General features: G+C 40.1%; 1 protein-coding gene across 5 annotated transcripts in view; it reads right to left on the reverse strand.

Moving 5' to 3' along the window:
* Positions 1 to 12,680, reverse strand: part of ACVR1 (activin A receptor type 1) — an 87,664-nt gene that overhangs the window by 30,050 nt on the left and 44,934 nt on the right. For 4 of the 5 annotated variants that reach the window (XM_036996030.2, XM_073241492.1, XM_073241491.1 and 1 more), the window contains 3 exons: positions 10,358 to 10,569; positions 6,971 to 7,070; positions 3,243 to 3,389 (listed from right to left, as the gene is read on the reverse strand). In XM_036996030.2, coding sequence (XP_036851925.1) covers positions 3,243 to 3,389; positions 6,971 to 7,070; positions 10,358 to 10,569 — 459 coding nt within the window. Of the gene's footprint in view, positions 1 to 3,242; positions 3,390 to 6,636; positions 6,836 to 6,970; positions 7,071 to 10,357; positions 10,570 to 12,680 lie in introns of those variants that run through there. The other variant, XM_073241493.1, reaches the window with a different exon arrangement.

The raw sequence follows: 12,680 nt of genomic DNA on the forward strand, positions 1-12,680 counted from the left end.
CACCCAAAAGATCAGAAAAATTAGTACCTAGACACACACACTCTAGTCTTGACTCTGCCTGTGATTTGCTGGGTAATAGTGGCCCACTCATTCAGGCTCTCTGGTTTCTCTCTGCTCAGATGTAAAATCAAGGAGTGAGTTTATATTAAATGACTGACCGACTGAACAAATAAAAAAAGGAATCCATCAAATACAACAAGCACCTACAATGCTTTTTTGTTAGTCACACAGGAAAGCCACAGTGATAGTGTTAGTTAGAAAAAAGACATTAAAAAAAGGAAAAATTACACTATAATGTGAAAAGGGTACAATATACATCTGCCAAGGGCAACATGAGTCCAGAGGAGAGACTCATCAATGTCACAGCAGGCTTCCATCAGAGAGTGACAACAGTACTATGTGTGCAGATGAGACTAATACTGCATGTCAACTATCAATAAATACAATATTTTTTAAGTGACAACTGAAGTGGTCTTGAGAAGAAATGAGATACTGACAGATAAAGATGAAGAGGCAGGAAGAGCTATTTTTGAAACATTCTAAGAAGACTTTTGAATACACTGAAGGAACCCTAAAAGTCATACTTCCTAACCTAGAAATAAACTGATATGTGCACTTGCCTTTCGTGCTCCAAAGGTACTTGCCTAGCATTTTACATATGTAAATATATATTTTTAATATGTATATAAAATACACTACAGCATATATGCCTCATATAATACATATATATGTATACACACACACATACACACCTTATGGAGATGCATACAGTGAAGTTTGGGACTTATTTATATTAAAGAATTTTTTTTTAAAGTATAACGGAAAGGGAGAATACAGAAAAATGCCTTATACTTGCATAAAACTTTATATAAAATCTGTGTCACTTTCACATATATTTTCTCATGGAATTTTTCTCAATCGACCAGACAGACAGATATCATTATACTCATCTTACAAATAATGAAGTTACTGCTGGGAGATGCTAAGGATTACACAGCTATTAAGTCGCTACCCACTGCAAATTTGGCGCCAGCTGTTCTGGTACCCCGTACCTTGCATAGGAAGGCTCTGGAAACAAAGAGAGGCCTCCTATTTGATCATCAGATCAACAACAGAAGCAACTAACAATTACTGAGGACTAGCCACGTGCCAGGTGCAGTTCCGAGCGCTCCGCGAGCAGTCCTCAACAGCTGCGTGAAGGATATCACTGACGTTAAGGTCAGGAATGGTCCCCAACAGTCGGCTTTGGAACCCATGCTCTCACCCACTATACGGCACGGCCCCCAAACAAGCTGACTTCTACTCAGAGAAAGACAAGTTGACATTTGTACCCATGGGGCATCTGTACAGCGAACTGAGTACCATTTCCGCACCTTGCCCCCTGCCCTCTTTCTCCCTCCTGGTCCCTCTGAGCTGGTTCCCACAGCCCATCTTCCCCTCCCACTGCCTCCCTACACTCTGGTCTGTCTTCGTCTGCCTGCAGCTGTTTCTCTTGGAACCCTTAGCCTCCATAATATGAACCGAAATATGTATTGAGACATTCGTTATTTTTACTAAGGAAAAGGTTTCTGCTTTATCATTTTAAATCAAATGATATTAACCTTTAATGACTTCTCAAATATTAATATCCCAAACTATAAAATATCACTCAAAAAGAATTACTGTTATATATTTAGGTAGCCTCTACTGATTTCTTTGCCCAAGGGAGAGCAGCTTCTGATTAAATAAATACATAAGTACATATATACAGACATACATAACAAATAAATGTTTATTCACTTACCCTCCCTAAAGCCCCTTGGTCTTAGAGAAGGATTCTGTCTGTCCCATTCACTATGCTCTAGACCGTCAGGAAAAATAACTGAAATCAGCAGGACTGTTTCTTTAACTCTCTCTCTCAAATGTCAATGATACAGCTATGTTTGCTTCAAAATGCTAGAGTATTTTATGGGATTTTTGCATTTTGAGTCGAAGCACTGTACTGCTAGCGAAGGTTAAACAAGAGTTTGCCCAGGTACCTACGGGGTGGAATTCGGGCACAGCCACCAGATGTGTCCACAGCAGGGAGAGAAAGTGATCAGGGCAAACGCCTCATTTAACAGCCAAAGTCAGCCTTCCTCAAGAACTAAAACCCCAAATTTTAAGTGAGGTAATCAGTGTCCCTATGAGCCTCTCACTGGTGACTCCCCAGGAACCAGGCCTGGGCACCCCAGTGGAAGAGCACATGGTATAGCAGGACAGACTGGGAAAAGGAAACGGACAGCAACAGTAAAAATGAGGAGGATTAGGTGATGGCTAGGGCCCCCGGGGTAAGGGAGGAGCGGAAAATCACACAGACATCGAGACAATGCTGAGATGAAACACACCGCGTATCGTTCTAGCGAAGCTTTGGACCACTGCGAACCCATTACATGCAGACAACTTGAGTCAGGTTTAATACTCAATTGCCCATATGGGAATAGAAATAAATTCCAGCAATGGCCTTCCTACGAGCCAAATGGAATCCAGTTGCCATGAAGTGGCTGACACCATCCTTTGCAGAGTCAAATTCTATATAAACTTTATATCCACTATTAAAGAAGCACTTGGGGAGCATTCATCATACACGTATAAACACATTTAGAGAAACTTGCCAAAAACATCCAAGTCAACAAGTCAACGGGCACAAGGAATATTCTCACCCTTTATACTTACATACCAGTATTTCAATGGGCTCTTCCCATATGTCACAAATGTTTCTAAGCTTCAGTTTTCAAATTAAAATGTATGCTAAATCCCTCTGTAAATCTGGGCTTTAGAAATGATGCCTCGTTTGAAGGAAAGTGCATTTAATTATGGTGTCCCTGGGAGCTGTGAATCTCTAGGAAATCGTCCAAAGATCTTTCTTAGTTCGATTCAAGTAATAAATATTCAAAGAGGGTGGAGTAGGTAGAACACCGGAGGAAGCCTGAAAGTGAACAATATGGGGCAAATTCTTGTTGTTTAAATATTGACCGGCAGGATAAGAATTAGCAATAATGATTTCCTTTTCATCCTGCAGAGAATCTTCAAACTCAGCTTCTTTGCAAATTTAAATTTGAGATGAGTGTTAAAAAGAAAACTGAACAGTACATAAATGCCAATGATCCCTCAATGGGTTTTCAGGAGAGACCTGCAAATGCAGACACCAAATCACAGGGGACTAAGGCAGACAATTACTTCTTTCTAGATAAAATTAATGAAGGGGTCATCCTTGTACTTACCTAAGATATTTTCATGCCTCAGCATCACAGTGTTGTACAATTCTGTTTCCCTGAACCACGACTTCTCATCCCGGGATGAGAAAATCTTCACGGCAACATTTTCCCCTTGCCAGCTGCCCCTCCACACCTCACCATACCTGCCTTTCCCTGCAGAAAGACACACACAGGTGACATGGAGAGTGGGACAAAAGAGGGAGCCAATAAACCTCATGCCTGCAACTCTAAACCCTTCGTGTTTACTCAGGAGAACTCAGTTTGGGGCTGTACCTACAACCTTTCGCCTGGAAAGAAATACAAAAATAAGGTGGAACCTGCCCCTCCTAAGTACCCTATTGCAAGATCAAATTAAACACCCTTACTGTCTGCATTGTACAATTAGCTGCTAATTACAAAGCTCCCATTTAAATTTCTCTATGAAAAGGTATGAGCCACGTATGGTTTTCAAAAGCACAAGAAGGTAAAACTTAGAAAATGGTACAGATGATCAGATTTCAACGTGGTGCTGAAAGTCAAGAAAAAGTGCATGTGGCTACACTGAATGGCTCACTTGATTCCTTCCCTTCACACAGGATCAACAAAGACATTTTGGGGGAGTCCAGATTTGGATATTTACATATGCATTTATACTTTTTACAAAGGTGCCTATTAAATCTGAAGGTATGTTTGGGAGAATTAAAAATATATATATAACCCCAAACACAAACAAAAAACAGTGCTGTGTAGGAGATCAACAAGCATTGCCGCTGGAGATCCTAAGGGATTTCTTAGAGGAGGATCTCTTTCAATAGAGGATTTGTGAGGTCTTCAACACATAATCCCAGAACAGTTCTGATTTCTACGCGGCATGGGTACTTGCTCGTTAGCTGGTGTGATAGCGCCAAGTGGTCTACATGGAGAACGCCCCTTGGAGAAGACACTTTCAAAAACAGGCCGACTCTAGTGGTGATCTGATCTGTGGGGTGCCTGCTCCTCACCCCCCACCCCCACCCCAGCAGCAACACAAATGTCAGTCTGTCAACTACAAATCCCTCTTCCATTCTTCTTCTTAATTATAGGTACTCAGATCAGGGGGGTTGGGAGGAGGAGGTAATTACCAGGAGACTATGGGGATGGACATGGGGTGTAATTAAGGCTAAAGACTTGAGCTGCACCTTGATAACTACGCAGCAGGAGATAAACCTGCAGGCAGCAGAGCTTCCTACAGAGGCAAGTGGCTGCTGGGCATTGTGGCTTGTAACAAGCAGCTGCAGGACCACCTGCATAGATAGGAATACAGCTCTTTGCTGAACAACAAAGCCACGGAGAACCCAAACATGGAGAGAAGGAGCACGTCTGTTCAGGTGACTAGGTCCTGAAACAGCATCAAAACAGCTCATTCTAGATTCCCTTACAATAAATGATGTTCCTGTTAAATATCAATGATTAACCCCAAAGGATGTTATATGTGGCCTGTAAGTGCTTACTGGGGGTCACTGTCAGGTCACAAAAATAGTATTTAGTGCAGGGATAACTTTAATGAGGTCATAGCAATTGCTCAGCATCTTTAGTTCAAGACTAGGGCCTTACTACAAAATCAGCTGCTACAAAGCCATATGCTAAGCTTTTCCTGCCTTTGGTTCTATTCTGTATCTTTATTTGCCTTTTCCCCTCATATTTTCATTAGGAAGGAGCGAAAAATGTCCCAGAGAATTATAGACATCACTATAAAGTTGCCTTAAATCCTTTTTTAAAGAATACAGAGATGGGTGTCACTGTAAGTAGACAGAATTAAAATAGAAACCTACTTCAGTGGTTTTCAAATGCTTTTAAGTTGTCAAGTGATTTTTGCAAATGCAGCCTTATGCAAAAGTCCCTAAAAACAGAAGCAGAACTGTCCAAAAGTCCTAACCATGGAGCCTCAAAAGGGGCTCCCTAAGGTAACTGAAATTTGGGGTTCACTGATCACCATCTGGTGAGGACTGATCTAGTCCAACTTCCCATGCTTCTGAACCAAAAATGGTAACGTACTATCCAAGCCATTCATCACATACATTTTTATTCAAGGCTGTACCATATGAACACTAGCTGCAAGCTACTGAAAAAGGCATTGCTTTTATTAGTCTTTAGCACTAAACCAACAAAATGCAACATAACTGAATTTATACTATTTCTAAAATTGCTAAAGAGTATACAACCAGAAACGTTTATTTTTAAAAGTGCAATATTCTTTTGCCCTTTGGACCCTGGGGCAATCAATCTCTGAGGACTGGTCTTGAAATCTACTGCTCTGTGAGTAACGATGGCCATGGGACAGAAGGGCAGGTGTAAGTGAGACAGGTAAATGCCCATTCGCTGCCCTCTCACCACTACCAGATACCCTTCTCTGTAAGCAAATAGGATGTTAGCTGGCATAAGGGTTGTATGCAATGAGCCCATCTGGGCCTTCACCATCTTTCTTTTCTCTAATCACAGTTCACTTGGAGGAGACATGTGAAGTGGGGTTCAAAATGGTCACAGCAGCTGCGGACTAAGAGAAAGCAATGGCAATAGGCTCCTGCTGGCCGTCTGTACGCCTGAAGGTGGCAGTCGCTGCTCTTACTACCTCTGCCTACCCCCCTCCCACCACTAGGTTGGGGTGTAGTGCTTTCTATGAAAAGAACAAGAAAAGTTAGAAGGCAGCCAAGTGGCAAAGGCAGCTTATGATGGCCAGCCACCTTCCAAAAGCAAAAGATGGGACGGCAGGAGCTGCAGAGCCAGGCCCAGAGAAACCTGGAGAACTAGGAACAGAGTATGGGGACACTGCCACCCATTGCTGCTCCTGTGGCCTGCCTGCCATCTATAGGAGAAATTAATAAATACTATCACATGACTTGCAAATACCCATCAAGTGAAAGTAAAACCAATAAAAACCAGGACTTAAAAAAAAACCAAAAACACATTTTGGCATTTTGTACCATATTCCTAGAAGGCAATCAACAATACATAAAACAAGCCATTAAAAAGTCACAAATTCTAACCCAGGCACTGCAATTCCTGGGAATTCAGTCTCAACACTGAAAAGAAAGAAGCAATGTGTGCAGAAACTTTTTCAAGTAGTATTCTCAAAGTTAAATTATCATTCAATAAACTATTATTACATAATCTTTTCAAGTATTTGTGATGTGTACAACTACACAGAAATATGTGTGAGCTTAAAGCTGAAAAAAGGAACACAAATTACATACACACTTTGATTACATTGATACATATATATCTTCCTATTTGGGAAAATGTGAGAGGCCATAAAGAAATGCACATAGCTCTTGTTTATACAAAGCAGTTATAAAGAAAGCTTTGGTAAAGTGATCTCATTATTTTTAAAGGCAGGAGACAAGCAAGAGGGATAAGCAAATTTATTGTCCAAATGCCTACTTACCTCAGATTACTCAACGCCTATAGTCAGAAGAAGCCAGATTAATTCACTTTTCAGGCATTCCTATCATCCCAAAGGGTCAACTTGCAGCTAAAAGCTTTTCACTATGCATTCTTTATACTAACCAGAGACAGAGTCCTTGGACAAGAACTTCAGCAAGTTCAGGGGCTTCAACATAGTCTCCTCCAAGCAGAGAAAAGTAGCCACACCCTCCCCGGATGTTTAACATGTTTAACAAGCAACAGTCAACAAGAAGCAGATCTGCCAAGTTCCAGCCTGCTTGTAGACCCACAGCTAATGTTGCATGTAACTTGCAAAGGAAGGGAAATGGAATTACCGACACACTCCAGCAGTGTGATCTGACGAGCCACTGTCCTCTGTACCAGAAACGGAAGACCAGAGCCACTTCCCGATGTGCACGAATGGTCCAGTAAGTCCTGTGGTTCAAGACAGGGAAAAGACACCATTGAGGAACAGCAACGGCTTTAGAGTATGAGCATGCATGCTGCAACTCTCATGGGGGCAGGGATCCTAGACATGTGGCCCGTTCACGTGTATGGAAAGTCCCACTAAAGAAGTGGAGTCCTTTTATTTCTTAGAAAACTGGAAACTGGCCCTTTCCCTAATATGTGATAGGTTTTCCTGAGAGAAATAAGTCGTCCTTTCCTGTACTCAGAGTTTTAGAATAAAATATATAAAGAAAGAAGCTGAGTGGACAAAGTCGAACATAAAATAAGAAGTCCCAGAAGCAGGGCTGAGCACAAGGGGAGCAGTGGAAAAACAGGGGAAGGATCTTCAAGGCTAAGAGCTGGGCATAAGTGACCATATTCTGCTCTTCTCATAAGCCTCTCTAAAAGGATCCATGTTAGTTGACCTGCCAACTAAGGAATTCTAATAAGGAACAAATGACTCTTAAGATCGTTTGTATTGGAAAGACTCCAATAGCCATATGGCCATCAAACTGCTACACTCAAGAAAGAGGGGTTACCTGGTAGAGGTTACCTTTTAGATAGGTGAGGGAAAAAAGGGCCACAAAAATAATACCTACATGTCATTTCTTAATGTGAATTGCCCACAAATTAAAGAAAAGCTAAGACTTTCATTAAAAACATAAAACTATGCTAATTGACTTCTAAAAATGAACATATTGTGAAAAAATATCCCCAATTAGCTGGTTCATAAATTTTTCCTTCCTACTCTCAGCACAAGCCAAGAGGCAGAAGTCATTTTGTGTCTGGAATGGATTATCTGTAATAAACATACTGTCCCGTGCTGATGGGAAGGCTGCAGTAATGTTGAGCTAACGTTCCCCAAAGCTCATCTTTTCCCAAACAGTTTAACTAGCCTGTTAAAGTAATGTATTGATTTGTCTGAATTTCATCTTCTTTTATTTACTCTGAGCACCACTGGGAAGTACCATTGATCATCAAAATTATCAAAATCTGATCATCCAAAGGCAAAAATGCAGAATCCTTAAAAACCACAAAACAGATTATCAACAAGAAATTGAATGTAGATGAAGCACAGTTTCACATCTCACTAACCATCTCTTTTGCTACTCTTTTTCTCTTTATTTATTCCATGTTTTTTGAGAGAATAATTCTGAAGATTAAACTAATGTGTTTGTTGTGTTTTCTTAATGCATAATCCTGGTTCTAAACCTCCTTCACAGACCTAAGGGAGGTAGGGGGAATATCAACTGAAGACTAACAATATGTATTTCAGCTCCTGGATCCTAAGCCTTCTTTTTCAACATAGGGGAGATGCTTAGTAAGGCATGCTTTTTTTGAGTCATATAAATGATCACTTAAAAAAGCAAGTATGTAGACCAACAATGACAGTTTGTTTTAAACAGGGCTCTCTACTGTTATTACGTGATATACTGTCACCTAATGTGGTTGAGTTGAGAAGACTACTTTAGCATATACTCCCGTTCCTCTTTCAAAATGATGTAAGCAATCACACAAGATATTCCCGTCATTGCCCATTGTGATTAGCTCTGGTAGCAGTTCTGGAGAACAAAGTTCTGACTCATCTACTTTAGAGCCTTTCTTTGTTAAGCTTTGTCAGGATTCTGCCTGGTACCATCTTACTACTAACTCAATAAACTCATTTAATTTTCCCCTTGAAATTTGAAATAAACTTCTGAGTAATGTCGCAAGAAAAACTGTATTTCTTCTACTTTTTGAAATGGAATGTCCTTATCTCCTCTTTTCCCAGTTTTGCTCCACCACAATTCAAACAAGGAGGTCAAAGGAAGCTGAAGCAAAGTGCTTTCCCCCTTCTCCACACAAAAAAGTAACCTTGACTCATGGCGCAGAGATGGGGAAAGCAGTAGCTTGGGACATTTCCCAGCCTGTATCAGCCATCGCCAAGTGTTTGAACAACATGAACAATTTGTAGCACCTGAGCTACAAATACTGGCAAGGACAAGTCTCCTCCAGCAAAAAGGAAGTTGCAAGGCAGGCCTAATTGCAGAACTTCCAGATGCTTTAAGCTCGTTGCCTAGCAGAACAAAACTTAACACAAGATGATTTCAGGTAACATACAGTCACAGTGTTAAATAAGATTGGATCACATTAGAAAGTTATTAGCTTGATCGTCTTTCAATTCATCATAGTATGACAAGGAGAGTCTCGATTTGGTAGTGGCGTGTCATTAACACCTCCAACACTCACTAATCTTTGCCGTTTTTCAGAGTATGCATCAGATTCAGCATGGTATCTCTTCATAGCGTTATTACTATTCTCTTTTGCACCTTATGGCAACCTATTTATAGCAAGTGATTCCCTTTTCTCACTGAAAGTTTAAAGTTTCTTTAAAATTAACACTGACAGTTCCAAAAAGCAAAAAAAGGAAGACACTTTTTAATGTCATTAATCATTTTAAAAAGTGCAAAAGAGTAACTTTAAAACATGTAAATACAGTGGTTTCTAACCCTGTCCTGTCTGTCCATTAGGGTAGCTACAAGCCCCGTGCTGAGCAAGTGAAATGCAGCTTGTCTGCACTGGTATATGCTTAAGTGTAAAACACCAGACTTTGAAAACTTAGTTCAAATAAAAAGAATGTAAACTATCTCACTAATAATTATTTATGACTATATGTTTAAATGATAATAATTACATTAAGTTAAATATATTGTTAAAGTTAATAGAACCTGTGCTTTTTTTTTTTTTTTAACTTTTTAAAAGGTAGCTAATAGAAAATTTTCAATTACCTATGTGGCACACATATTTCTACTGGCCAGCACCGGTTTAAGCGAGTGACTATGCTCCACAAGGGGGCAGCACAGGAGCACCACAATTTTAATAACTGCTTTTTTTGGATGTCAAGTTTTAAAGTCTTAAATTACTGGGGAAAGTGACTTTTAATATTAAGCAAAAGGTACTTTTTTTTGGAACTACTTTTATTGCTAAAAATAGAGTAACTGAGTACCAAAAATCCAAGCACTCCCAAAAGGTATAGGCAACCATTCTCCGTCTCTTTTCTCTTAATCCCAAATGAAAAATAACTACCAAGGATCTACTAAAATAAATCCCCTCCCTCGTTGAATGTAAATGTCTCATATAGGTGCCTGCACATGATTGCTGAGGGCTTAAGTGACCAGGGGTATGTGTGCACATTGTCCAGCCAACAGTTACTGGTTAGCATTTCATGCCTGAAATAAGACAGCATCTTCAGCCATTTCTGCTATGCTTGGGTTTCCCTGGGGTCACAAACTCACTGCTAAAGTGCTGTCTCCAACATTGGTGGTGATGAGCCCTTCGATGGTGCCGTATTCCACATCTCTGGGATTGAGGCGTTCTTGGTTGCGCCTTCTGAATTTCCGGAGAGCCACTCCCAACAAGCAAGCTAGAAGGCATATCACGAACACCACGGACAGAATAATGAGGCCGACCTCCAAATGGAAATTCTGTGTTGCAGGAAAGGACTTCCCTGGAGATGGGGGCAAAAAGGGCAATGGCTCTAAGGATCACTGTTTACTTATTACTCATAACCAGTACCTAACAAGTACCTCCTGCCTGATCCTGACCACCGAGCCTCCTAAGCCACAGAGTGTTAAAATTAAAATACTTCCTAACACTTAGCCAGTGGCTGGTCATTTTAAACCATTACGACATTTAGTCACAACTGGAGCTTGAAAAAATTCCACTGGGAATCAACTGTATTAGTATATGTATACGAAAGTGCTTTTAAAATATAAAGTAATATACAAATCCTTGGTACTTTTCTTATTAACTTGGATTTGATCTGTAAGAGTGTTTCATCAACAAGCCCTTACAAACATCACGCTACACTCTTTGAGCGGGAAAGTGCTACCCAGGTTAAAAGCAAATTGCCCAATCTACTGACTCTCTCTTTGAGGTACCTTAGATGTCTCATTGCTCAATTATCAGTGATCTTTTTACCTCATGATCTCAGCCTGGGAACCAGTTCATTCATCTGTTCTTACTTGTTCAACTTCATTCACTCACTCAAATCATTCACTCACTGACTCACTCCCTTATACAGACATTAAGTATTACATTATCCATTCAAACATCTGTGCACTCAAACACTCACGTACCACTCAAGAAAATATTCACAAAGAAGCAAATATTCACAGAGATTTTCTACTTGTGCCTAGTGAGTTAAGTCAAAATTTCATAGTTGGATAGCAAAAGTCCATAACCAGAAGGCCCAAAAACAGTAATCATAGCTGAATTTCAGGCCCTTTGTGACATTATGTCACCACCAAGCCCTGTCCTTCCCCACATATGCCTTACTCTCTCCCAGGTCCCTACCCACCTCAACCATCCCGTCTCAAGCCTGACTTCCTTTATACATTTCCATTAACTTCCCAAATCGAAATGAATCAATGACTTGGCACACAATACTCCATGGTACATGTCATTTGTACGATAAAGTATAAAACTAATTATATACAACATTATATAAATATTGTGCCTCCCTAATTAAATTAGAAAGTCCTTAAGTTAAAAAAAACACATTTATATTTCAACTCAGAGTCTAGCATAGTGTTCTTCAGATCAGGAACTTTGGCATACATATAATTTTCGTGTGAATGCAGGTGTTTCTTCATATCCATCCGTTCTTATTAAAAGTTTAACTCACAAAGTTTATTCCATCAAGTATCCTTTTAGTTTTAACAACTAAAATACTTTGATCTCTTTTAAAAATCTTCTTTTATTATTCAAACTTATTTGCTTATCAGAATATAACCTTTTCTTTAAGGTCATCATCCTAACAAAAATTGTGATGACATGATCTTGTGTGAGTTTTTTTTTTTCTCTTCCTTGCTGGCTGACATTTCTGGCAGCGGATGGTCCAAGTAGCCTTTCCCACTCTACTCTCTGGTTTGTTATTTCATCTGCAAATGCACAATTAAATAACTGGGCCTGTTAAAAAATCACTATATATTCAGAGAGTAAATTTGGCTTGGAGTGAGTCTCAAAGACTAAGGTACACTAATATTTGTAGGGACTTTGAGATCACACTCGAGGGCTCATTTTATGAGGAAATGACTTCAGAGGAGGCCCGATTTCCAAACGGATACTGAATCCATACTGAATATGATACAGGGAAGATTCCACATAAACAACAAGCTTTATGTGACATGGACCCCAGTTTGAAGTGTCAGCGACAGATCACTGGGAATCAAACATGGGAGAAAAGGTTAGTGAGCCTTTCTTTGTCTGCTTCCTTGTAAAGAAGCAAAAGTATTTAACTCAGTCACTGGAGTCTTATTTTCCGTTTCTTCCCTACACACTAAACATAGAGATGCGTATTTACTAAGAAGTGTTTCAGAAATTATGACATCACGGGTCCTCAGTAGAAACGGGTATCAGGAGCTATTCACCTGCTCATGACTGCTAAGAGAGGTCTGGCCAGCCACACTGTTCCCCAAGGTGGACATCACCTTGCTTGCTTTCCCAAAAATATCCACCTTCCTTTTAGATTCTGAAAATCTGTGTCTTTCTTTCCCTTACCTAGAGCTAGCTACCTGCTTGCCACCCATTGCCTCTGTTTCAAAGAGTAGGAGGAAA

Source organism: Manis javanica, chromosome 7 (genome assembly GCF_040802235.1).
Source record: "Manis javanica isolate MJ-LG chromosome 7, MJ_LKY, whole genome shotgun sequence".
NCBI lineage: Eukaryota > Metazoa > Chordata > Mammalia > Pholidota > Manidae > Manis > Manis javanica.